This window comes from Peromyscus californicus, unplaced genomic scaffold (genome assembly GCF_007827085.1).
Source record: "Peromyscus californicus insignis strain IS unplaced genomic scaffold, ASM782708v3 Scaffold_17__1_contigs__length_78620276, whole genome shotgun sequence".
Taxonomy (NCBI): domain Eukaryota; kingdom Metazoa; phylum Chordata; class Mammalia; order Rodentia; family Cricetidae; genus Peromyscus; species Peromyscus californicus.
This window is the reverse complement of record NW_026294469.1, coordinates 68,913,825-68,941,211: the sequence shown is the minus strand read 5'-3', so window position 1 is coordinate 68,941,211 and position 27,387 is coordinate 68,913,825. Positions and strand designations below refer to the sequence as shown.

At 47.8% G+C, this 27,387-nt stretch overlaps 1 protein-coding gene across 3 annotated transcripts in view; it reads left to right on the top strand.

The window, feature by feature from the left end:
• Positions 1-27,387, top strand: part of Ctdp1 (CTD phosphatase subunit 1) — a 63,617-nt gene that overhangs the window by 22,717 nt on the left and 13,513 nt on the right. The window contains exons 8-12 of one of the 3 annotated variants that reach the window (XM_052742657.1): positions 794-1,837; positions 3,485-3,626; positions 4,959-5,168; positions 16,992-17,154; positions 27,076-27,263. In XM_052742657.1, the coding sequence (XP_052598617.1) occupies positions 794-1,837; positions 3,485-3,626; positions 4,959-5,168; positions 16,992-17,154; positions 27,076-27,263 (1,747 nt within the window). Of the gene's footprint in view, positions 1-793; positions 1,838-3,484; positions 3,627-4,958; positions 5,169-9,037; positions 9,199-16,991; positions 17,155-27,075; positions 27,264-27,387 lie in introns of those variants that run through there. The other 2 variants (XM_052742659.1, XM_052742658.1) reach the window with 2 other exon arrangements.

The following is a 27,387-nucleotide window of genomic DNA, read 5'->3' as shown; positions in this document are numbered from 1 at the left end:
GGATATTTAAAAGTCATATTAGGGCTAATGATAGTTCCATGGTATACTGCTTACCTACCTTTCACAAGTCCCTGGATTCAGTCCTTAGTACTGGAAGGGCGGGGGCAGCAGCAGATATCATACTGTTCTAAAGTTTGACTGGCTGTAAGATTAAAGATGCTGCCTGAGTATCTAACGATGATGATGATGCATTTCGTCCCAGGTTTTCTTAAGCAATATGACCAGTGGATTATATATCCTATAGAGGAAGTGAGGTATGGGATACAGTTGTTCCCTTTGTCAGAACCAACCCCAAGCAGGGACTCCATCTGTTGCCCGCATGGAGACTGCAGGGAACTGTGTCTGTTGGGCACATGTGAGCCAGAGGGTCTGAAGGAAATTTATATTTTTTTTTCTTCCTCTTTTGTTTTTTTGAGACATAGTCTTTTTATGTAGCTCAGACCCTCTACCTCAACCCGAATACAGGGATTACAGATGTCCCTCACCAAACTCAATTTAAAGTTTTGGTTTTAAGTGTTTGTGGTGAATTTTAGAGTTTTTTTTTTTTGGGGGGGGGGGTGTTTAGAGGCATGCCATTGCTCCTGTAGTCACTGAAGTAGAAAAGGAAGGTAGAACGTTTTGGGGCCTTGTAGACAAGGCATTTGACCTAGAAAGCCATGCCCGCATGGACTGTAAAGGTCTGTGCTTGGCCACAGGCCTGAGCTAGAGGGCAGACAGTTCAGACTGTCCTGGAGATGGGTGCGGTTTAGTTTTGAAAGTATTTACCATTAAGTAACAGTAACTTTTTTTTTAGTAAATCATTCTAAAGGAGCTGACATCTTGGAACAAGCTCTGTCAGTGAAGGATCCTGAGGAAGGCAAGCCTGCTTCTGGGGTGGAGCAGAGCAATGGCCTTGGCAAGGCCTCCCGGGAACTCAATGGTGGTGAGGCTGTACCAGGAGCTCTCCCCAGTAAAACAGATGAGAAGGATACCTGGTCCCTCTCCCGGGCCTCTCCTAGCAGCAGCCCCCGGGACCAAGAGCTGACGGAAGCCTCAGAGCTCCCAGTATCTTGTGAATGGGATAGTCGGACCACAGCAGGGGTGCAGCCCCCTCAGGGCGACTCCACCCAGGATTTGGATTTTGACTTGTCCAGTGACAGCGAGAGCAGTGAGAGCAGCAAGTCGGAAGGGCAGAAGTCTTCCTCTGCTTCCGACGGGGAGAGTGAGGAGAAGAGAGGCCACAAGTCTCCAGCCACCCAGGACAGAACCAAAGTTCCACAGCAGGGGGCACCCCCTGACACAAGTGGGGGGAGACCTACAGCAAGCCCCTTGGGAGAGTCCGGCTCTGGTACCCACCTGCATGACAAAGGATCAGACCTGGATACACAGGAGGAGAGTGAACGGGACAGTCTCTGTGGCCTGGGCAATGGCTGTGTGGACCGGAAGGAGGCTGAAACAGAGTCACAGAACAGTGAGCAGTCGGGTGTCACTGCGGGCGAGTCCCTGGACCAGAGTGTGGGGGAGGAGGAGGAAGAGGACACAGATGATGATGACCATTTGATACACCTCGAGGAGATCCTAGTCCGAGTCCACACCGACTATTACACAAAATATGACAGATACCTCAAGAAGGAGCTTGAGGAAGCTCCAGATATACGGAAAATTGTGCCAGAGCTCAAGAGCAAGGTGCTGGCAGATGTGGCTGTGATCTTCAGTGGGCTGCACCCAACAAACTTCCCTGTGGAGAAGACTCGGGAGCACTATCATGCTACGGCCCTGGGAGCCAAGGTCCTCACTCAGCTGGTGCTGAGCCCTGATGCCCCAGACAGGGCCACTCACCTTATTGCAGCTCGAGCTGGTATGTGCCACCATCTGTGATCCCTCGGGTAGGGACATACAACCAGCTGTACTCCCGGGTATGCATGTACCTTTTGTGCTTCGACTTGGTCTCTTTTTGAAGCTAGATCATAATGGAACACTCTTTATAATCATGACATTTTAAAAACAGGGTGACTGGCTAGGGAGAGACATCAGTTGATAAAGTGTTTGTCCCACAGGTGTACGGACCTGAGTTGGGATCTCCAGAACCCATGTAAGCCAGGCTCAGTGGCTTATGTCTGTGATCTCTGTGTTCGTATATTACGATACAGTGACAGAGACAAGAGAATCCCAGAATTCTGCTCGTGAGCAGGATAGCTGGTGTAAGCAGACACCAAAGACCCTGTCCCAAGGTTGTCTTCTGACCTCCACATTTGTGTGTGGCACCTGCACTCATGCAGACACACGTATACAAACACACACTCAAGCTTGGTAATTGACTTTGAGTGAAGTTTTTTCTGTACACACTTCACTTGTCTTGGGTCCCTAAACAGTCACCTTCCTGTTTTGTGTGACACGGTCCTGGGTGCTGCTGTAAGAAAAGCTCAAAGAAAGCCAATAGCAGCCTGGCTTTTCCTTCATAAAGCTCACGCACACTAGCTAGGCACTGCTTGTCCCCTTGCTGTTTCTCAACAATAGTCACTGGGTTAGAGTTCCTCACACTTCACCTCCAGGCTCTGCACGCCTGTCGAGGTAGCTCATTCCCATAGTCTCCCTGAAGGTTTCAGCTTGTGTGACCCTGGCTTCTGACCATGATGTCATCTGCTCTGTAGAACAGTTAGCACAGATTAGAGGGAAGCTGACAGGCTTTCTGGCCCCAGCAGCATCTTTTGTCTGAGGAGGGAATGTAGCATCAATCTTCCTCGGGAACAAAAGGGGTTGTCCTTCCAAAGCATTGAGAGTACAAGTCAGGTCCCTCCTTGGGTTGTGTCTGGGTGCACCTGCTTATGTAGGGACTGTCCAGTACTTGGTCCATATCTCTATTTTGCCTGGTTCTGAAGCTCTTTTTCCGTGGACACTTTAGCCGTTGGGACGATGTGAGGTGTGACCAGCATGTTCTCATTCAACCATTTCCTTTGAAGAGAATGACTTGCTTGAAGACACAGCCAGGGACTCAGTTGGCCATCTTACAGCATAGGGTCACTGAGCTGTGTACAGACTAGCTATAATAATCAGGACAGGGCAGGATCAGCGGGAGATAGAATGGGGGGTCACTCAGTGGGTGATCAGGAGCCCTCCAGGGAGCTCTTGCCATACATAGGAAGGACAAAAGATGAGGCAGGGGACAGGGACAGGCCAGGTGCCAGGCTGGTTAAGGAAGCCCTGGAATTGCAAAGTGATAGGTTGCCTCAGTGTGGGGAGAATTGACAGGGCCTCCTGATAGATCTCTTGCCATGGGTGGTGCCAGAGCTCAGGTAATAAAAAGCCTGGAGGGCCTCAGGCTGTCGTGGGGATAGCTTGAGGATTAGAAAGTAGTTTAGCTACAGAAATCCTGTTGGCAGAGGTTCTAACCCCCAGTGGTGAGGAGGATGCTTGTCTGTAAACTGCTGTGCAGCTCCAGCCTAAGGAATATATAACTCCCACTCTGGTACACCAGGGCAAGCAGTCTGACATGCTGTCTCTGCAGGTACAGAGAAGGTGCGCCAGGCACAGGAGTGTAAGCACCTACATGTGGTCAGCCCTGACTGGCTGTGGAGCTGCCTGGAGCGCTGGGACAAAGTTGAGGAGCAGCTCTTTCCACTCTTAGACGATGATGCCCGGGCACACAGGTAGGCTCGCTCCCATCCATATCATTCCACGCTGCCTTTCTTCCATGAGGTACCCAGCCACAAGCAGGCATCTCGGTGTGGCCCGCATGATCTTCCCAAGCTGGGTCAGGAGTGTCTGCGGACTCAGTTATACTTCAATCCAGCAGTGTTTTCAGGTGGCTGGATACAGTGAGGAGAGCCTTGTTGTTCAAGGGTGTCCATCCAAGATCCGTGACATATTAATTACTTGTCCTGATGCTGTGACACAGTACCCTGACGAACAGTTTAAAGGGGGAAGGAGTCTGCTCTATCATGGTAGGGATCTGGTCGCAGGAGCTTGAGGCAGCTAGTCATGCTGTTTCAGCATTTTAGGAAGAATGATAAATGTTGGTGCTCAGCTAGCTTTCTCCTTTCTGGGTAGTGTGGGACCCAAGCCCAGAGAATCCAGAGGTGGTTCCCCACATACCTTTAGAGTGAGTCTTCTCTCCTCAGTTAACTTAATCAGAATAATCCTTCACAGGCATGGCCAGAGGCTTCTCCTAGATGGTTGTAGGTCTGCACGGTAGTCTTTATTAACTGTTACAAATGCCACCCGACTCCTAAAGCTGCAGGGCTCCTGACAGGGGGTGTCTGTCCACCCTGGCCTTGACCTCTGCAGGTGAACTTGTAACTCCTCTGTGAACTCAGAGATCCAGAAAAGCATCAGATCTGGATTTTCTCTTAGTACAATTCAGTGTGGGATTCAGTAGTACATTCTAGTTTGCATGTATTTCTTCAGGGTTGATATTATGCAAATTCTATAAAGGAACCAAAGGAAGGGAGGTAGGATGAGGGCCATGGAGCAGGTCTGCAGAATTACTCCAAGAGGGAGATATATGGAAAATGGAACTTCTCATCTTTAGTGTATTTGTGATGAGAAACTTTTGGTTGTGGGGGCAAGTGGCAGTCAGTTTCTGTTGAGAGTAGCTCTGAGCACTGCCAGCTCCAGCAGCTATCCGAGTGTGAAGTACAGAGAGCGGAAGTTGTCCTGCTGAGGTGAAGGCTTCCTCCAAGCAGGGCCTGCTGCACAGCAGGCCTGGCAATGCTGGTGGTTGAGCATCACGTTGTTTTTACACATCGTTATGTTCTAGAATTCCAAGTTGCAAATCTTCCATCTTAAGCTGAATTCAGTCAAGAATTGAAGAAGCTTTTCATCTGGAGCCTAGCCAGTAGTTTGTGGTTGTCCCTGGTACATATTGCCACCTTTCCTGCATCCACATCCTTAACATTGTTGTACATCTCTTTCGTCTTGTGTCCGTGGGCCATGTGTTATTGATAATACGTTCGTTCATGGGCCTTGCTCTCATCCCACAGAGATAACAGTCCTGCAGCCTTTCCAGACAGACAGAGTGTGCTCCCAACAGCCTTGTTCCACCCAACACCCATCCATTCCAAGGCCCACCCTGGCCCCGAGGTTCGGATCTATGACTCCAACACAGGCAAGCTCATCCGGATGGGCATGCAGGGTCCTGCACCAGCTCCCTCCAGCGCCCCACTTATCCATGGGGAGCCTTCCTCCTTCAGGTACGTCGTGGCACTTGGAAGCTTCCTTTGCTGAGATAATAGGCATCTAAAGTGTTAAGTTTTAGCTTTCTGAACCTATTAAGATGGTTGTGTTGGCCCACAGTGTAGACAAGTGGCGTTTGAGGCTCTGTTCAGTCCTGAGTTTGTGTTGGGCTGCCTGCCTGACAGCTGTGATTTCCAGTACATAGAGCACCTCCCAGCTTGCGCTGGGCTCTTTGTTTATTCTGCCGAGTCTCAGGTTACAGAACCAAAAGTAGAGGAATCTTACTTTAGTTCTGCAATATCCTATACAAGTCATGTGTCTCTACAGAGTACTCAGTGCTGGCAGATATTCAAGAGTATCGTGGGGTGCCCAGCAGAGGAGGGTGCTCTGACCTCCCTCGCAGATCTGTCCTCAGGCCAATCTGTCCTACAGGCAGGCAGTCTTGGCCCCCTGGACTCTTCTACATACTGAGAGAAGACACTTTGTCAGAAGGGTATGGGAGAACACTGAGTAGATTAAAAGTCACTTGTTGGTTGGGTTGGTGATACCCCACAAGTGACAGCCCCTTTTACCCCCTACTTTCTCTGTGCAGTCTTAGTCACCCCCATCCCTATGAACCCCTCAGACTGCCCTTATATACCCGAAGCACATCCTGCTTGTTTAAAAAAGGAGCCTAGAGGTTTGGGCAGTAGATACAGTGTTCAGCTTGCAGTGGGCATGTAGTCCCCTGCCCATTCCTCTGTGATCCTCTCTGCAGAAGCACTGAGATCCTTCCTGGTACTCGCCCTATGTGGTCAGCAGCCCAGAACTATAATGGTGTTCGTTCTGCTCCGATTGCAATGCTTTACATGTTTTCAACAGAGCAGTCTTAGGGCTGAGCAAGAACTTAGTCCTGGGTGGCCCAGCCTCCATGACACACAGGCAATAGGAAGTAGGATTGGCGCAAACAGAAAAGCCAAGATCCTCATTCAGGACTGGTGTGAAGCGGCTTTCTGCTTCCTCGGTGCACACTGAAGGCACCTGCTGCTCTGCAATTCAAAACAAAACTTGCTTTCTTCCAATTAGTCACTGACATGCTGGAGCGTGTCCACTTGCTGCTGCTTCTAGTCTGTACCATCATATCACCAAAGTGGGGTCTCTGAGGTCAAGGTTGCAGATATTTTTAACTGTGGTACAGCATAGCAGCTGTGTTGCCAAAGCATGCTGCCCTTCGCCCTGACACCCAGAAGAGTAGACCTGTATGCCCTGGAGAGGTGTGTGTGCGGGACATATCCAGTAGCTGCCCTGGGAAGCTGATGGATAGCAAGAGCTTTGGGAAGACAGCCTAGCCTCTCTGGGTGTGGCTCACTATCGGAGTACACTTCAGCAAACTGCCTTTTTATGTCCTTTCCATCCTTTTTTTCTACGGAGTTCTTCTTTTGAGAGGGGGTGTAAGGGGTAGGTTTGTCCTATGAAGGTTGTCAAGTAAAAAACTTATGAAGCCCCCTACGTGCTTACAGGAGATAGGCCATGGTTAGTACCATGCTGCCACAGCCTCCCTACCTGTACAGGACCGCAGTTTTTGAGTAGTATGGAGTACTAGGTATTTTCCTCCATAGTAGACACACATGACTCAGACATTTATTCCCTAGCTGTGAAATTAAGTTCAGTGTAGACTGGCTATACATTGTTTTTCTTGAAATTTTTACGTTCAGTTTGAGTCTCCTTTCAGATTCTGTTGTGATTAATACCATTTGGCAAATTGTCCATACTCTGAAGTGTTACCTGGTCCCAGAACACAGGGACGGCAGAAGTGTCGGCACCTCCTGCCATAGCCACAGCCAAGCTTGACTGCTGTGCTGAGCCTCGCAGGTGTGAGGTTGCAGTCACACCCATGATCCTAAGTAATTTGTTTGTGTTACAGTATGAGAAGTCTGAGTTTGGTTCAGAGCACTGTATATATTTTACTGTCCTAAGGTGGAACATTTACTCTTTTGCCAAAGTGTTCTTTAAAATGGTGAGGCTATCCTCATTTTTGAGGTCTTGATTAGAAAATAAAGAGGATGAATGTGCACAGCTGGGGTGAGGGTGTGCTGTACCCCTAGAACCCACATAAATGCTGCACAGTGGTGTGCATCTGCTGTCACACTGCTGGGCAGGTGGAAACAAGCAGATACCTGAAGTTCAGTGACGAGCCAGCCTGTCTGAATCAGTTAGAGGCCTTGTCTCAGACATGTAAGGTGGAGGGTGGTTGAGCAGACACATGATGTCAGCCTCTGGCCTGCACACATGCACCTACTTGTACGAACATGTTCATATATCCATCACGTCCAAGTGTAAAAGAGTGCTGTCACCTCAGATGGGCAGCAGTGATACCTCGTTCACCACTCTTGTCTGTCATCTCACGGCTTTCTGCTTCCGTGGCACACATGGCGGTGGAGGAGAGCCACAGGCACAAGGCGTGCCAACAGTGTGGAAGGGTGGAGGTTGGAGGCCAAGGTGGGCTGGGGGGGTTCTAAAGAATCTTCTAGCAAAGCTGCATAGCAGAGTGTGTGCTGTAACAGAAAAAATAAAATCACATGGGTACAAAACAAGCACAAAAAAAGTAAAACCTCATGGAACTTGTTGGCCGTAGGTGTGCACATCCTTCATGTAGGACACAGATGCACCCAGTTGGAAGTCAGGGCAAGTGTGGTCTTAGGACTGACCTAGATACTGGAGCCCAAGTGGTCAGTGCATGTGTAACTAGGTGGTCGGTCTCAAGAGGGAGCTCTTTGGCAGTGGAGAGAGGTTAAGCATTCAGCTTGTAGGAATTGGGGGTGTGTGATGAACATTCGCCCCCACACGTCACTAAGTACAAAGGCTTCATTCCATTGCCGCCTGTTCATTGGAACGTGAAGTGTGCTTGTGTTTCGCTGAGGATGTTTAAGCGGGCTCAGCACTTTCCTGAGCTCTGGCAGTGTTTACTGAGAGTGCGTACCCTTTGACCCAGGTCCTGATTTAGGAGCTGGGCTCTAGAAGTAAAAGCGGTAGCTGAGGGCAGTGGAGTGGGGGACAAGATTTGGAACTCTAATTTCTTTCTTGCTGAAAATAATCATAACACTGTCACACGAAACACTGATAGATAGTGTTGGAAGCAGCCCAGTGACCAGCTGGGCTATGGCCTGTATCCACACTGGTGCTATTCTCTGGGGTGCTATCCTGTGAGGACTGAGCAGCTGTACCCTTCTGAGCTGAAGAGACACAATAGGAAGTTGAAGCCACCACGGCATGCAGGATTTGAGAAACAAAGCTGAGGGAGGCGAGGCCCAGAAGGAGCCTTTTGATTCTGCAGTTGTGAGTCCTTCCAGAGCCTCTCTGCCAACAGTATCTGTGGAGGGAATGTGCCATGGCCAGCCCAGAGAAGCAGATGGGTATGGGAAAGGGTGAAAAGATGGAGAACTCAGGTAGGATTCGAGAAGGTGGGGGCCTTTCCTGGGGTAGTGGAGGCTGGGCACAGGAACCTCAGTCCCTATGAAGCTGGGGCACACCCACTCCAGAGCTCTATGAACTCACCCTCTGGAGGTGGAGGATACTTTACATGGGTATAGTAGGTTAATCCCTGATCCTAATGATTGGCTCTCTGGAGGTCAGAGGTTGGGGTTGGGTTTTGAAGTTCCAGGTCTCAATCTTTGTAGGGACTAGCCCTGTTCTGAAGCCATAGCACACCTCCATGGACACTCCAAGGTTTTGACTTTTGTGTCAGGAACCGGGAACATGCTAAGATTTCCCCTTGGAGCAGAGTCTCAGTGGTCAAGGGGCGCACATTTCTGTTGCTGTCTGTTCTGCAGTGTTATTATAAGCTGATAAGGGGCAGGAAGGAGCTGTGATTGAAGGCTATTTCTGAAATTCAGTTTCTAAATTGCAGTTGGACAGCAGTGCTTCCAGAATTTAAAGCAGCCGCAAAGTCAGTATGTGCTGGTGTGCACCTGCGCAACACCTGTGCAGTCTGCTTTCCACGCTGCGGAAACCAACTCAGCTTCTCATTTATTTTTCCTTAAATAAAAAGCAAAGGCACCTTGTCTTAAGGTGAGTACAGTGTTAGGTACAATATTGTTTTTTTAATTATTTGGCTTTGTTTGAAGTGTGTGTCAGTAGACCAGGGATATCCAAGACGAGTGAAAAGTAATTGTTATCTGAAAAATAATTTGAGTATGGTAGGCTGAGCCTCAATAAAGCTTTTAATATGGCAACAGAGAAAGCAGGTTCTGAAAGGTGAAGCTGCCTCGTGCAGCTGCAGGAACTGGTCTCTGGCAGTGCATACTGGGAGGTGTCTTTTGCTGGTGTTTTCTTCTTTTGCACCTGGAAGTGTCTCGTGCACCCAGGTTCCAACCTATCCTGTACATTAGAGGATAGTAATGAGTCATCAGCTGTATTGGTTGTAGACACTTTATACTTTATTGGAAAGTGGCTTTGTATAGTCACACTGACACGTCATCTCAGCCTAGTCCACTTGGGAGGCTGCCAGGTAACCTGTCGGGACCCATACTCCTGCTGTCCGCACTTGAAAGCACAGGAAACTTGGAAGCACGGCCGCCAGGTCAGCAGGTTTCAGAACTGCTTATCCCTGACCCTGATGTCAAAAACCGATGAACTGACCGGTTTACATCAGGAAACATGGAGTCCCTGTCCCTTCCTCTTCACTGCTTACATGTCTGCACACGAGAGCTGGATGTGTGAGGAGCAAGAGCATCCAAATGCAGCAGAATGTTTTCCTGGTGGCTGGTGTCCACTAAGGAATGTAGCTGAGGGGTTTGATCCCACTCCGATCAGACCCACTCTGCCAGGACCCCTTCTTTGCTGAGTAAGGAAACCTAGCATGTTTTTCCTAACAACACCTTGTAGAATACTACCTTTTGATTTAAATTAGAGACGTTCTTCCCATCCTTGTGGACTTTGCTTCCTTTCTGTTGAGTCTCATGTGCTGAGCCACTGAACAAGCAAGTGTGCTCTGGTTCAGCTCTCCATGCTGATGGTTGGCACCTGGTGACTTTCTTTTTAATAGTCATACCCACCACAGTTCCAGACATCCACAGCAGCCTTTGCAGCCGGTCTACATCTTTGGCTGTAGAGCGTCCTCGGACCCATCCCAGCATAGTGGAATGGACCACTGTTCCAGCCATCTTACAGCCTGTATAGCTCCTGCTTTGTCCGTCACAGGGCTCCTGTGGCAGCTAGCCTCATTCTGGGCCTGGAACTCTGTGCAGACCCATTGTGACAGGGCACTTAGCAACAGCACCAAGCGCTATCCTTGATGACCATTGTCACCCAGGCTGTGAAGTTGTAAGTTTTGTTTGGTACTTGGTGGCTAAGAGTACAGTGGAGTCTCCCAGACTTGTCACTGAGTGAAGTCAGGGACATCTGCAGGCACTCTTTAATGACACTCAAGCGTAGTAAATGTGTAGTTTGAGACAGGCTGTGTCCAGTTGCTAGGTGATGTCCATCTGATCCCACTCTAACTTGGTGTCTGAAGCAGGGTGAGGTACAGATCCCCACTGGCCATGTGTGGAGGCGAACCCCTTGGCCTTCCTGAACTTGCTAAGATGACAGGGTCCCATCTGGAAGCGAGAGCCCAGGGAGAGGCCAAACATGGCTCTCTGAGGGGCACTGGGCTATATGAGCATTCATTGACTATGCTTAGTCTCGGTGGAACGACTGTGTGCCCAGTCTCTAACTGAAATTGTCTGGTTATTACTACCGTTAACGGAAGTCTTTGTGTGCTCTTCACTTAAAGGAGCGTTTTCTCAGTCCACTGCAGTCTGTCTGTCCACCTCTCCATGGGCCTTTGCCAGAGAGATAGGTTTTTAACTTGGTGAAGTTGTGCTTACCAGCTCTTCTTCTTAGGAACTGTGTCTCGTCGTTTATTGCTGATAGCCCAACCCTGTATTTCTCTGGTGTCCTAGTCTCACCATTTGCATATACTGAAATATGATCTGTTTTCAGTCAGGGTTGGGTTTTTTAGGAGGATGGTGTGGGGGGGTTAGGTGTGTGTGTGTGTGTGCGCGCGCGCGCACACACACACACACACACACACACACACACGAATGTATATGGAGGCCAGAGGTCAGTGTCCCATAGCATCCTCATTTGCTCTTAACCTCATAGTTTAAGACAAAAGTCTGTCACTAAACATTAGCTCACCAATTTAGTAAGCAGACTGGCCAATGAATTCCAGACATCTGTCTGTCTGCCTCTCTGGCTCTGGCATTAAAGGAGCATGTGTGACTGTGCCAGGCTTTTACAGGGGTTTTCAGGATCCCAATTCAGGTATTCGTGTTTGCATGACAAACACTTCACTGAGTCTTCTTCCCAGCCTGAGTCACTTTTTATAGAAATTGTGAGAGGTCTTTTTCAATGGTGGGATTGATTGGTTAGCATTTTGAGATAGTCTCACTTTAGCCCAGTGTGACTGGGAACGTGGCTCTCTTCCTGCTGAAGCGTCTCCCCTGGAATTAGAGGTGTTTATCTCCACACCTCACTAAGCTGGGAGGTTTCCTGGCTTCAGTCTTCCTTGTTGAAGACGTCACTTTCTCCCTGACCTTCGTTTACGGCTCTCAGAGACACTCGAGTCCATATGTTTCTGTGGTCTGTTCCGTTGACCCGAGGATGCACCTTTCTTTCAGTCTTGGGTGGAGCACTCTACTGTTGATAAGCTCTTGAGAGCTGTGGGGTTTGGTGCATCCTCCTTGTCACATTGGGGAGGGTCCCTCCTTCTTCCCCTCTTCCTCCTATACAAACTTTCCTTCCTTGTGGCTGTGAATGTTTTGAATGATTGTGTATATTAACTAATATGAACATGTAGTTTTCTTCTTGACCTGCTTCTACATGAGTAGTTAACCTTCTTTGCCCTTTCTTTATTAATTTATGCACTTAGTTCTTAGAGGGAAGGTATGTGGGCTTGTGGGACGTGCCATAAAGCAAGTATGGAAGTCACAAGACAACTTACAGAAGTGGTTCTCTCCTTTCACCATGTAGGTTCTGAGGATCAATCTCAAAACTCAGGTCAGCAAGTTTGGCAGCAAATACCTTCATCCAGAGCATCTCTCTGGCCCATTGTTTGGTTATAAAACAAAAAAAATCCTTGAACTCTTGGAATGGAGCTGTGTTTATGGGTTTGTATATGTTGGCAGGCACACCAGCCATGAGTCTGTGACATCTTTCCGATTCTATGCATTTTCACATGCCAGTGTGACTTGTTAGTGTTCTCTCCCTTCCTTTGCTGAGCCTGTAGAGAGCTGTCTCTGTGTTTCAGTGATACTGACTGACCCTGGGGTGCCCCTTGTTGCCCTGATGCCAGGAATCTTGTCTTTTTGCATGTCAGTCTTGCTGGAGACCTCTTTCTAAAAACCAGTTATTTACAGTTGTGAGGTAGAGAGGCAAGAGGATCAAAAGTTCAAAATCATCCTAAGGCCAGCCTAGACAACATGATACTGTGTCTCAAAAACAAAAGAAACAGCAGTTATTTAATTTATTGACTTGTGGTTGTTTCCTTCTTCTGTTCAGCTCCATGGTTTCTATTCTTTATCATCTTTCTCCTGCTTGCTTGCTTGCTTGTCATTTGTTCCAACAGTTGGATGCAGTCCAGGAGACTCCTTCAGAGCAGGGTCCTCTGTAGTGCCCTCCCCTGCTCTGTCCTGTATGTCCTCCAGACTCCTCTCCACAAGAGAGGTCCATGGTGGGCTCTCTGTTCCCTTTGCCTGCAGTAGTCTCGACTTAGCTCCATTCCTGATAGTTCTGTTCTAGTCTACGGATCCACGCTAATAGTTCTATTTCAATCCCTTGGAAACATCTGGTCCCTCCTGGTCTCTGAAACTGATAGGCAAGCTCTACTGTTGGCTTTCTTTTTCCCTATAGGAACACGTAAGGCATCTTTCCTCACACTGCTTCCAGGACACTTTTTTTTTGGGGGGGGGGAGCTTTAATTGTCTGCTATGTGGGCTGGTGTGGATTTTGAGACTCTGTGGAGTAAAGGATTCACTCAGCCTCTTAGGTCAGAAGGTTTATGTCTTATGCTGGACCAGGGACATTTCAGCCATTGCTGTTTGGGTTCATCTCTGCCTCTCTTGGGAGTCTAAACCTTTGGTTCCCTCTCACCTGAGTTCCAAAGCTGACTCATCTTTTCCTCTCTGGTTGTGTTTTCTCTCTGTCCAGCCAAGGTGATTTCTGAGTTTGCTGACTTCCCCTTTCCAGTTTGCTGTGAAACCTAGCCTGTGTGTGTGGTTTCCTTGTGCTTTTCATCTCTTAGACTTCCCTGCTTTTCATCTTCTCGTCTTTGCCAAGGATTTCTTTTTTTTTTTTCCATCTCTTTCAGATATATTTGTAATTGATGGTTTAAAGTCTTTATTGTGGATGCTTTAAAAATCTTTGAAAGATGAAAGGTCACCTTGGAGTTGACAACCCTCTGTTAACTGTCCTTTCCATCAGGTGGAGGTCTTCATGGTTCCTGCACAAAAAGTCATTCAGATCGAAGCCTGGTTACTTTCCCATCATGATAGACCTGGGTCTGGTTCATCTTCTGTCTTACCTGACAAGTGGTATTGGAGTGGGGGAGGGGTGGCAGTATTCCTAGAAAATGATACCAGTCTCCTCTCTCCTGTCCTCTTCCGGTGCCCAGCATGGAATGGCCTGCTGTAGAGAGGGGTGTTGGACTCCAGGCTTCCTGCCGTCTCCTGTCTTTAAGGCAGCACAAGCAGGATAACACTGGGTCTTTGCTCTCTTTAGCTAGAATAGAAAAGTTATTGTCCAAAGATCGATTTATCAGCTCATTTTAGTAGAACATCAAATTATCATCTATTAGCGCACGTTTTCTGTTAAATGAAGTTACTTCAGATTGAGAAGGAGTATAATGGGAGTGCTCTTCATTTCTGTGACTCTGTCATGTTTTCTCTTTGGGGGGCAGTTCTGGAGTAACTAGCCTTGCCCTGGGGCATTCCTGGAAGAGCATGAGCTCACAGGTACTCCGAGAGGTCCTTGAAAGCTTTGGTATGGGTCTGTATGTGGTCTCTTACAGGTCAGAGAAGGAGTTCTGCATTTTTTCATGCCCCTGGAACCTATCACCCTTTCAGAGCTCTCCTGGCGCCAGCAGACCCAGGATGGCTGTGAGCTGGGCATGGCCTTGGCAGTGTTGACCTTTGAAGATGAGCACTCAGCTTTAGTAGACAGGTCTTTCTTTTTCTTACACTTCAAACTTGGTTGAAACATTAGACAACCTTAAAGAGAAGCATGGTACGCTTAATTTTAGTAAAGGAAAACTTACATGAGTTTTTCCTGTTTCTCTTTGGAGCTGTGGGTGTTGGGAGCACAGTGGTGGCTGTAAATGTCATCAGTCAGTGTCCAGGCTCCTGTTGCTGTCCCTGGGTAGAAAGCATGGCCAGGGAAGGAGAGGCTCTCTTCAGGTGTTTGTTCCTCAGCATTGGGCAGCAGCAACTTGTGGCAGCAGGTGGCGCCCTGGTGTTAACTGTTCTCCAGCAAGCCTCCGGCGTCTGGGCCCTTGGATCTCCAAGTGTTAATCCAGTTTACAAGAGAACAGCTCCCTGTAGGCCTAGGAGATTCAGAATTCCTTAGATGTTGGCACCAGTTGGCATTGAACTTCTGTGCAGTTCTAGATGCCAGTATCCCTGGCCCTTGAAACAGCAGCTGGCATGAGCTGTCCAAGCCTGGGTGGCTTAGACTCTCAGGGCTAAGCAACATTGTAGAAGTCTTCCTGCACAAGGTCCATGGGTTCTAGTCTGCCGTTGGGCATCCTCGCTTCTCCCCTTGTTCTTGTCCGGCTGTTCTGAGCTCTTCAGCTACCAACCTTGGCCCTTTGACAGCCGTGTGCCGACTGTTCATCTGTCACTGCCCCTACTGCCTCTCCCCGACTGTGCTGTGCTGTCGCTGCTTCCTTCACCTCACCACTTAGCCCGTTCCCCCAAGGAAGAAAGATGTAGGAGAAGCCAGTGCTGCAGAACCAGGAGAGGACCACAGCAGGGCATTGCCCATCTAGCTCACCAAGTGAGCCAATCAACCTGTCCCATAGAGAGAGCCGGAGGACAGGGTTTTCATGGTACTCACAGCATTGCCCTTGGGGCCAGTCAAAGGCAAGTCTCTGGTAAGCCCCCAGAGGAAGTGGTGTCCCTTTAGTCTAGGTGGAAATGGTTTTAGGGTCATATAGAGCCTGCCACGGCTTGCGTATGGTAGCAAAAACTCTGGTACAGAGGGCTGAAAACAGGTGCTTACTGGAGGTTGCCATGTAGATTTCCTGCAGTGTCCATGGAGGTTCAAGACTGACCAGTGCTGCATAAAGATAACTCAGCTGTCTGTTCCAGGCAACCAGGACAGCAAGGGAGAGTGCGCTTGCCTCATCCCCAAATCCAGGAGTGGTGACTGTAGCCATACATCAATACTAATTAATAGTGGTGTTTTGTTGTTTTAAGAGTCACCTCATCTGTCTCATAAAGGCAGTATTGGGCCGTGGCCACACACACCCTGATCATACTTTCTGCTGAGCTGTTTGACTGTGATCAAACTGAATTTTGCCAGGGATATGAACATGGAGTCTTGACTTTGGAAAAGCAGAGATTACAGTTTTTAGATTTCTAGGTAGAAAATCTTTTGCCCTCATTAGATATTTGGTTAGCCTAATACAGTTACTTTTTAATTTGTGAACTTTGAGTTAATGCCCTGTTATTCTTTTTATTACATTTTAATCTTTATGTTTGTGTGCATACTTACATGCATGTATTTGTGTGGGGATGTATATGCCATGGCATCCTTGTAGAGGTCAGAGGACTTGTAAGAATCGGTTCTCTCTGTCCACCTTGCGGTCCCAGGGGTCCAATTCAAGTGGTCAGGCTTGGCTGCAAGGACCTCTACCAGCTGTGCCATCTTGCCAGGTCCCACATTTTTCTTCATGTAGTAGGGTCTTGTCACCTTATCTACATGTCAGTGAGGGCCAGCCTGGGACCCAGTGGACAGGGATACTCTTCTTCTCGTCTCACTCCCTTACCTGGGGAAGGACCTGTTAGAGAGACGGCTGTCTTACTCTCTAGCACAGGCTGGCCTCAGACTCACAGCAGTTTTCCTGCTTCAGCCTTTCAAGTCCTAGAATGTGCATGTGAGTCATTGTGCCTGGCATGCCCTAAATTTTGGCACAAACTTAAACATGCATAGAATATATTCAGTGAGGTTTGGCACACCTAGATGCACATTGCACACAGACACTGTTTGCACAGAGCTGCAGTTTTTGCCAGTGAGAATACCAGTTTATGTTGGTTTGTTGGGGTCATAGGTAGGAAGTGTTTTTGAGGCTTGGACTTGGTCCTTGCAGCTGATTGGTTACTGTAGTACTTACTGAGCCTGTGCACAAGGAATCTAATGTTTCTTCCCTGTTCTTTGTAAGCAGATTTATTCTACTCCGTTGATAGCCATCTCTTAATTCACTATCCTGTTTGGGTACTGTTCTGTACTCTGAATAGAATGTAATTGTCACTTTGGTTTCTTTTGTCTTGTGATTCTGTGACTTTATTCGAGGGTAAATGACATTTCCTGGTGATTTCTAGCAAGCCATTGGTCTTTAAGTTTTGTGCTCAGGTCAAGTCAGGTGATACCCTGTGGACAGGGTGTGAAGGAGGTGAGTGTGAGCTTCCACAAGACCCAGGAAGAAACGCTGGGTATGCTGAACAACAGAGATAGCAAATGGACACGGTGGACAGAGCTCCTTATCTTTCCCTGCAAGTGTTCTCCACGCGTGTCACCCAGTCCAGGATTCAGGTGTCTGCTGCAGAGCTGGGAAGGTGCTATGGAACTGCTTTCCTCACGCGGGACTGTAAAATTCCTTTCAGAGCTGTTCAGCCACATCAGCAGCAGATGTTTGGTGAAGAGCTGCCAGAAGCTCAAGATGGAGAGCAGCCTGGCCCTGCTAGAAGAAAGCGACAACCCAGTATGTCAGAGACAATGCCGCTGTACACTCTCTGTAAGGAGGACTTAGAGAGTATGGACAAAGAGGTGAGAATGTGGTGCAGGTCCCAGGTCCTGGAGGCTGGTGTGACCAGCACATCACAGATTCAATGGGGTCTCATGCGGAATAGATACAGGTGTTGCGAGCCAGTGCCTGTTTTCCTCTTTAAGGGATTTGTAACCATGTGAAAGGATGTGCTCGTGTGTTTGGCAACAAGAACCCTTGAGCCCCCACTCCCAGAGCTTCATGATCGTGTCCGCAGACATTCTACATTGTCATAACGTGGGTGCTTCTGCATTTTGTGGTACAGGAGACTTTTCAGGATACCCTGCTAAGGGAACAGTCCAGACAGAAAGTTGATGGGATTCAGGATAAGAAAATGTGAATTAGTTTCCATTCAGTAGAACATAGATTTTAAATACATGAATTCAGACAAATTAACACCAGTTTCTTCTGTCATTTCTACACCACTAAATAGTTTTGGGCACACTAGTGGTTAGCTTTTTCCGATGCTCTGTTTGGGGAATTGAATACCTGGACTACAGATGTTTTGATTACACCCTAAACACAGGGTGCATATCATTTAGAACTAACGCAAAACTGGCTCCTGGGTCAGTAGTCTGTATTCTAGACTCATGTTCTTACACAGCCCTGGCTCAGCCCTGGATAGCCCTGTGTCCCTTGGCCGTACATCTTCCTCTGGGCTCCCAGGTTAGCCCTCTGACAGGAGCCTTTGCTCCAGGGCTTTGGTCGTGTGGTCTACAGTGTCACTGCCCTACAGACTGCTTTCAGAGGACCACTGGAAGAGATGAGCCTCGGGTCCAGTGACCAAGCTGTCTACACTTTCCCTGCAGCCATGGTTGAGCACAGTCCACCTGGCATGCTGTGCTGTGGGGACAGGAATGTCATGTTTCCGTTGATCGTGCAGCAGAGAGTGCTAAGGAAGAAAGCATGGCTTCCATTTATTTTTAGCAAAAGCAAGAAAATGCAAACATTGTTTTCAGGGTGGAACCCCATCAGCAACTCAGATTTTCTCTCAGTCGATACTTTACTTTCTGAGCTCTTTACTATTTCTGTGGTTTTTGAACATTAACTTTCATTTCATGAAAAGGTTTCTCTTGGCCACTTCTTCCTTGTCTTCAAGGTCAGCTGACTATTATCTAGAACAGTGCCCACTCCCTGCAAGCGTAGTTGGCTCTCCATCCTGTGTGGCTGCCATGCACTGTTTCCCTTCTGACTTCCTGGTCTGTCACAGAGGGCTTCCCTTGTCCAGTTTGACACAACTTGGCCACACTAGGCATTTTTTTTACATTTTTTTTTCACACTAGGCTTTTATTCATCTGATGTCAAAAGACCTCAAATTATCATATGAAACAGCAACTTTGACTTACTCCAAAATCTTGCTCTTTCAGCCATAAAAGCCAGCCTTAACCCCCAGCCTCCATTCCTCAGAAGCATGCTCCTAAGGAGGAGGGGCTGGCCCTCTGGCTTCATGCGCATGGGCACTTGCTCCAGTGAGGGGAGAAAACTAGAGGCTTCACAGCCCTCGGTACCTGCACGACTTTGTCAGTCCTGGGTCCTGGGCCAGAGGAGTAGACCTCCCCGTCCTCCGACAGAGATGGCAGCCAGGTTTCCCTACACTTAGGCATAAAGAAAATGTTCCTGCCTTCTGAGTGCCACGGGCCCCAGATCACCATGAACTCTTTTTCCAGTCTCCAGGGGGAGGAAGAGGGCAGGTAGTCTCACAAGATGTAAGCACCAGGCTGTTCTCACATGCCTCTGGCCACTAGGATCTGCCTGAATGGTCCATATCCATTTAGTGTTGTTATGCCACATAGGTGCTTAGGTTTAACTCTCCTCTATGTCAGGGTCTGTCCTTTGACAGTCAGTGGTCACTCTAGGACCACCCTGATCCAGGGGACCTCATCTTACCTAGCACATCTACGAAGACCCTGTCCTCAGTGAAACCATAGACACAAGGACCAGAGCAGAACTTACAGGGCAGGGGCAGTGTTTTGGAACTTGGGGCTCTCTGACAGAAACACACACTCACATCCTTCCCTGTGGCTACCTGGGGTGCTTCCTTGGGTGAGTTGGAGCAGGGTTTTTTCACCTGAGAAATTTAACCTAGTTTATAAAATAGGTATACAGATCAAACATTTACTTGTAGTACATCATGAAGAATTTTATTTTAAAATAATTCTTTGGCCGGGCGGTGGTGGCGCACGCCTTTAATCCCAGCACTTGGGAGGCAGAGGCAGGCGGATCTCTGTGAGTTCGAGGCCAGCCTGGGCTACCAAGTGAGTTCCAGGAAAAGGCGCAAAGCTACACTGAGAAACCCTGTCTCGAAAAACCAAAAAAAAATAAAAAATAAAAAAATAAAATAAAATAATTCTTTGATATACATAGAATCTTGTCATTTACTAAAGATGAACGCAAACTTGTATACTAATAAGCTGAATAGGCTTATTTGAAGAGTGTTCACAAATACGTATATTTCCATGCGTGTGGAGGTCAGAGGACAACCTTGGACATTGTCCCTAAGATACTGTCCACCTTGGTTTTACGACAGGGTCTCTCACCAGCTAGGCTAGGCTGACTGGCCAGCAAGCCCAGTGGGTTTACCATATGCCTGGCTTTTTTGTTAAGTTGGAGGGAATTTCGTTCAGATCTTCAGGTCCTTCCTTGTGCTTGCATAACAAACACTTTCCCAACTGAACTATAGCCCCACCACTGCAAAATATGGAGCATCTTCAACATTTTTCAAGTTAGTGATATTTTTGATTTTTCAGTCATCAATTCTGAGAATACTATTTACCAAACACACACACAAAGGAAAAAAAAATCATGTAAAATAGAAGTAATATGCTTAGGGCCATTTCAAAAATTTTTGGGAAATTATGTACTAATCGCAAACCAAAGTTCTTCTGATGACTTTTTTTAAATGAAATTCAAGTGAACAACTCAAACACCTCACGTTTAAAAATCAACATTCTAATACAATATAATTGAAAGATACACTAGTTTCATATTTATGCTTCCTCATGATAGAAAAATATTCTTGGTTTTCTGTAAACAGTTCTTTGTGTAAGAGCAGAAAAGTTTGTATGTACAGCAACAAGAGTGCAGTTCCGTCTCAAGTCTGAGCTGGGGTATTTCAGGAGGCATTCATCAGTGTTGTGTGTACACAGGCAGGGTACAAAATGTACGTCATATGTATAACTCTGCTAGTAAGTGTTAACTGTCAACTGGGCACAACCCAGAATCACCCGGAAGTGAATCTTAGTGAGGAATGACCTGGTTCAGGTTGGCCTGTGGGCATGTCTGCAGAGGGACCCTGAATGTGGGCAGCACCATTTCATGGACTGGCCCTTGAACTGTGGGAGTGAAGAGAGTTAGCTGAGGATGGTGCAGGCAAGCAGGCAGCATGGTGCACTCGTTTCTACGCCTTGTACTGGATGTCACGTGACTGGCTATTTCACCTTCTGCCACTGTGACTTCCTCAGTCATGGACTGACCTCAATTGTAAGCCAAACAAACCCTCTCGCTCCCTTACGTTGCTTTGGCCAGGGTGTTTTTATCATAGCAACAGAAAGAAACTAGAACAGAAATGGTTACTAGAGAAGTGGGTTTGTTGGCTGCCATGGACTTGACCATGTGCCTTGGACTCTTTTATTGGAGGATTGTGGAGGATTTCGGAACTTTGGGACAGAAAAGCTTTTGAGTGCTTAGAGCTTAATGGGCCTTTCTGGTAGGAGTTGGAAGATAAGATTGCTAAGAATAATGCAGAGTGTGCAGAAATGTTTCAGAGGGGAACCAGAATTTTTGTCTTTAACTCAATTGAGGCTATTTGTGGATATTTTTGCTAAGAATGTATGTGCCTGGGGCTGAGAAATGGCCGTGATTGTCCAAGAGCTCAGCACCACTGAGGTGAAACCTTCCATGCCTCACTGGGACAATAGGAACATGTTTCCTCAAAGTCAGCACACAGAAGCTGCCAAGGGGGCCAGGCTACATCTTGAGCTTCCAGCAGAACTTGGCAATATCTGAGCATCGTCCACATGGTGCTGGTTTTGAAAGCATGAAAGATGCAAGATTGAGAGAGCCATAGAGAGTGCTGAAGCTTGGTGCCTTGTGGTGGGGTCACAGTACCTGTGAAGGGAGAGAGACTCAGAAATAAGCAGACTTCCCCTTCTTCCCCACCACATCTGTCCCCTGAGCTGGTGAGTGAGAGCCCACCCTTGTCTCCCCCTCATTTCTGACTTGCTTCACAGAGCTTTGGATGGCTTGCTGCCCCGAGCCCAAATGCCTGCTGGAGCTCTGTGGGCAGGGAAAGCCAGTGCTCCAGCGCAGTGCTGGTGGTGCCATTCTCTGCCCAGAACCACAGAGTAGTTCCTCATTGCCTAGAAAGCAAATGGGAGATTGGGGTGGGCCACAGAAGGTACAGCAGAAATATGCAGAGTTCATAAAAAGCTGCAACATTGTCTTCGCTGCTTTGTAATCCTGTGTATATTTCTAGACACGTGGAGAAGCCAAAGATGGTTGACAATATAGGGAATCCTGCAGGCTGGCTTTCTATGTAGGAACAAGTGGGCTTGGAGGATGTGGGCTGCTCCATCGCTAGTAACATGGGTAGGTAACTAGGTTAACTAAACTGTCCAGGCCTTATCACTAGTAAACTGCTCTAATAGTTACTTGTTCTGTACAGTACAGAGAATGATCTTTGATAGCCATACTTCTGGTTTTGAATGGGTGAATTTATTACATACACAGCAGTAAAGAAGAAAAATAAATATCTCAGAGCAAGCAGAGAGCATTGATAGATAACCATCTAGCAGAGGTGACTAGAGTAGTCCAGTTGAGAGAGCAAACAAAAGGTAACCTCACTAAACAGGGGCTTACAGAAATCAACTGGGGAGGCCCCAGAGGCAGCCAGGCAGAGGTCCTGGTCCCGAGTCATCAAACCAGGCAGTTCCCATCATCCATCAGCAATGAGCAGGTCAGCTGAAGCAGTCAGCTGGAGTTCTTGATTGGGCTTCTCTATGGGAGAGCTTCCCGTGGCTGAATTTCCAGTTTCCTAGGCCCACTGTAGGTACTTTTATACCATAGGATAAATGATGATAACATCTGTTAGAAATGGGTCGCCTCTAGCTGTTTTCAAGGACATGGTGTTTTAACTCTTGAACTGTTCTCTTCCCTCCGTGTTACAGAGTTGAAGTGGGCTAGCTCTTCTATAGCTAGGAAACCTTGGAGGACACTTGAAGACAGACATGCTTAGGTCTGAGCCAGCTTCTCAGTGAACTTACATAGCACATCTAATGTGCATTACATTATTCAGAACAATTCTGACAAAGGGACTTCTCAGTTCTTTGACAACAACATGAATTTGACAGCTTGGGTGCTTAATTTGCAGAGACAACCTCAGTCTGTCCAGCCCATGGTCAGAATTCACTCATCCTTGAGTGATGAACATGTCTGTGCAGAGCTGAGCAGAGCTGTCCAGGAGTCCTCCCCAGGCTTGGAGGTAGTAGAGGGGACTGGCTTCAGCGTGAAGGCAGGCACACCAAGGCTTACCAGGGAAATGGCCCCCGGGGTTCCAGAACCCATGACTTACCACTTTGCCAAAAGCAGCTCTGGTCCCAAAGTACTACCTACCACTACCCACTGCAGAGTGGGGGCTGAGGGTAATCTCTGAGGAAGACCTGGGGAAGGAATCCCCTCCTGTGTAGATTATGAGCCCATACCAGCCAGTCTCCGGCTCATCCAAAAACACAGGCGTGGGCCAGTGCCGTTAGAACTGACTGAGGATCGAAGCGATCATCTCAGCATCTACCTCAACAGTAGGTAGCATTTCAGAGTCTCTTAGATTCACTTTGGAGCCTTGTTCACAGAGAGCAACACAAATTTCCTCTGCAAAGTCAGTGTGATACAGTGAAAAGCAGGACTGTGACAGTGAAATGATCAGACGGAAACTTTGATGCAGCCTAATGTGGCCAGTGGAAGGTGAGCCATCCTAAAGTTACTGAAGAATTAGAAACTACACAGAAGAACCAGTTTCAGAAATGACACGTACAGGAAGTGTGGCAGAGCCACTAAACCATAGTGGAACCACAGTGGGCAGGGGTACTGTCCTGAGAACTGTCACAGGACCCTTCAACATAGAATTTCAGGAGTGGTTTACCTTGAGGATCACCCAGGAATGGTGGGGGGGACCTGGGAGTGCTGCTGATGGTCTGAATCTGAAGGAGGACGGGCTGGAACAGGAATGTTCCTGAAGAAATGATGACTGAGAGTGTCTGAACTGAGGAGGAGGTAGGTAGCAGCCTCCCGGTGCAAATTGGCTTGGCCAGGTGTGGAGGTGGATGGGTTAAATCCATCCTGTGTCAGTGTCAAGTCCAGACTTTCCTGGTGCTTTTGTTTGGGTCGGAGCGACCATGGGAAGGTGTGTCTGTGTGGGGGTGGGCCTCTGTCCGGTGGTCACCAGCTAGGCTTGTGCGGTCCTCTGCTTCTTAACCTGCTGTGAAGGCTCTGTGGAGAGTAGAACTAGGAATTCCCCCAAGCGCTCTCAGATACCAAGAAAAGTTGGTAGTTCTTTGCCCAGTTTTAAATGCTTGTTTTCACAGTGGCTGAACTTTGGTGTATTATTCCAGACTTCTTTTTGCCGCTTGGTGATTGTGTCCTGTGACTGGAGGAGAGGTGCTCCATATCTTCTCTCTTGTGGCCCTATCTATTGTACACTGCCTTGGGCAGAATGTGTGTGGTCAGCCATGAAAACCAAGAAACTCTCTGGCTTGTGCAAGTTGTAGGCTTCCCAGAGCAATGTTTTAAGAAAAAAAAATGAGTGCTAGAGAATTCTGTGTTTCCCATGTCTTTCATCTTTCCATTTTAGGAAGCAAGTTACTATTGTGGACATTCTGTTTATCCTCAGGTGATTAATAAATACTCTTTAAAAAAAGAAGCCAAGAGCGCTAGCACCTGAGCAGATCGTTTCGTATTGTGATAAGGAAGCAGGGACAGTGGACCATCACATCTCCTGCTTGCCTGCCTCTGTGATCAGTCTTAGAAAGCTATTGCTGAAGAATGTCAGGCCTTGAAAGAAGCGGGGCAGGTGCCTCACCGGCTGTGGAGAGAGCGGAGATCCCAACCGTTGCTCGGGGTCCTCCTTGGCTGAGTGGCCACCTTCAGTCCCACCTCGCTGTCTTTGAAGACCTGCTTCAGGAACCTATGAGGGCATGATGAGTACTTGCTAGGTGGGAGCTGAGTGGGGGGTGCTTTCCTTACACAGTGGAAGAATTATCTCCTGATTCCATGTTTGGCACCATAACCTAAAAACTACGCTTGTTAGAGTGGGTTTGTTCTTCCACTGAATTCAGCACTTGTCTGTCTGCTCCCATTCTCTTTATAACAGTAATTAATCACTCTTACCGTTTAGCCTAAGATCAACTGTGTAACAGTAATTCATGCTGAATTGCTATCTGTCCGGGAAACTGAAAAGACAGCCTGGACTGTGACCATGCACTGCTTGCTCATACATCTGAGGATTAGTTTCACAGAGCACAGCAGACATGGAAAGGTATTTGGGAATACTCTGTTATTGAAGAGCAGTCATTTCTACCTCTTGTCAGCTTGTGACTGGATCTTAGACGACTGTCCTAGTTAGCCAGTCCTGAAGAACACATCCTTCTTGTAATCTGTTTAGTCAGTAGAGGTCATTGAGCCATTTGGTAACAATGTATCCTACACAGAATGTTCTTTGATGGTGATCAAAAACTTCCTGAACAGGTGTTAGATGCTTGATTTTGATTTTTTTTTTTTTTAGTAAAGTGTTTGGAAGAATGGTCCTGTCTCTCTGGCCCTTTGTCTTTTCCTGAAAGTGTTGGTCACTGGAGTTTCAGTGAGATAAGATTCATTGCATGTGAAAATCTATGTTTGAGAAGATTTTGTGGTTGTCTTTTGTGTTCACCTCCCTGGTGTAAAGAACTTTCTGGGGGTTGTGGAGTCATTTGCATAAGTCATTTGCAGAGTATAGGTGCTGCCTACAGCCAGCGTCTGTGAGAGCTTTAAATCCTCTTGAGCTGTTTCAGAACGCCTCAGTTTGTTTTCCAAGTTTGGGGTTTTCACATGTCATTAAAGTTTCTCTTTGGCCTTCCAAGTGTTTTCTGTTCATAAAAATAGCTTCTCAGTTGACATCATCCCCTAAAATACATTCTACCTTGTAGATGTAACCAACCTTCTTATTAAATAAGAAACACAGAACCAATGCAAAGAAGAAAGCCAAGAGGTCAGAGCTATTAGCAAGCCATAGGAAAGCAGGGCAGTGGTGGCGTACGCTTGTAATCCCAGCACTTGGTAGGCAGAGCTGGGTAAGTCTCTGTGTGTTCAGGGATACCGCCAGTATTGGATACACATGCCTTTAATCTCAATACCAATCATAGAAAACCTGGAGGTCTATACAGACAGGCCGTGACGAGGCGGTCATGTGGTTGGGTTTACAACCAATGAGAAGGCAGAACAGGAACTCTATATAAATGTCTCCCGAGATTGGCTGGGGACACATGAGTGTTTGATATGCCATGTGGCCTTTTGTGAAGATTTAGTACTTAAGTCAGTATATGTTGAATTATTTTTCCATGTCACATACTGGCTTTTAAGTTTTTCCTTAACATTTAAAACAACTTTCCTATTTTGTCTTTTCAGTTAAGTTCATTGAAAGGTATCATTGAGATAGTTCTCGTTAAGATAACTAGTTTTCAAAAGGCAGTTGACACATTTGTAGACGAAAGCCTCTGGAACACTTACGGCATTCCCAAGAGAAGTCTGAGTGAAACAAAGCTGGACTTGGTGTCCGCCCACGTTTTTGTTTGACTTTTAAGATGTTTCTGTAAGTCTTTGGCCAGCCAGCAGAGTTAATGCATGTTGAAGTCAGTGTCTGCCACACAAGAGTGCTGGTACGGTATATGAAATGCTTTTCTGATCGGGATAGAGATGCGGTCAGCCACACAGAGACTCTGGTGGCCATAATCTCACCCCGCTGCCCCTTGGCCTGGCAAAGCTGTGCTGTGGGTAGAACCTACCCCATTATATTGCTCAGACTCAGTAAACCACTTGACTGGTGAGCAGCTGAATGCAGACCCACTCTCCCCTGCTTTGCTCATCCCTGCAGTGCAGGAGAAGAGCTAAGAGCTTGACTTCTGGGGCCAGAAGGCCAAAGCCAGGTGCCTTCTCTGCACAGCATTGGCCCCTCCCTACTCTCTGGTACTCAGGTACAAGGTAGTTAGTTCACTGTAGTTTTGGCCCCAAGTGAGGTTCCCCTAACAGCAGCCTGTCACCTGTCTCCTACTTGCTGTGTGTCCCCCCATTCTCTGCCCCACCACCTCACTTCCCTCTGCCCACCCTCAGGAGCAGGAATCCCAGGCAGGCAGGCAGGCAGGCAGGCAGGCAGGCCGGCCTGTTCCTCCTCGCCATCACACAGTTGTAGCATCATCCTCATGTAAGATTCCTAGCTTGAGGTAGGTGGGAAAGAGACAAGCCAGCTAAACAGCTGCCTTGCAGCACAGCTGCACTCTAGACTCCAGTGTGCAGAAGCCACTTCCTCCTGGGAAGTATGTGCTCAGGGTTAGGGTCTCACTGATCTAGAAGATGGTGAGGAAATGGCCAGCTCACAGAAAATCCATCAGTACTATATGTGAGAACTTAAGCCCGTAAATGAAAGCACCATCCCTTCCTCGGGGCTCGTGTGCAGGCTCCATGGGAATTTCTGCTCTCTTGCTGTCATTTAAGCTTAGTTTCAGACCCCAGTATTCAAGTAGAAAGCAGAAGTAAACATCCGGCCCCCTGCAGGATGGTGCTGAGTATGCCCTTATGTAAGGATGATGTAAAACTACTATGGTCCTTTCTGGGTGAGTGCGGATCATGTGACTCTTACAGAAAGCTAACTTGTAAGACCACTGACTCTCCACTTTCGTCAGGTCGATGACATCCTTGGAGAAGGCAGCGACGACAGTGACAGTGAGAAGAAGAAGCCAGAAGACCCAGACACTGAACAGGAACGAGCACCGAGGCCCAGGAAGCCCAGGGCCCCAGGGGTCCGCAGAGAGCAGCCTCCAGGGTTGGCCTCGTCTGGAGAGCGGAGCACCACCGGCGTGCGTGGGCCCAGGTGACGGTGGGCAGGGACCACAGGAGGGACCAGAGTGGGGAGTCCCAGGCCCGCACACTGCCGTCTTTTTCACAGCAGTGGGAAGGGAGCAAAGAACCCTACTTGGCCTGTTTTGGTGACTGTG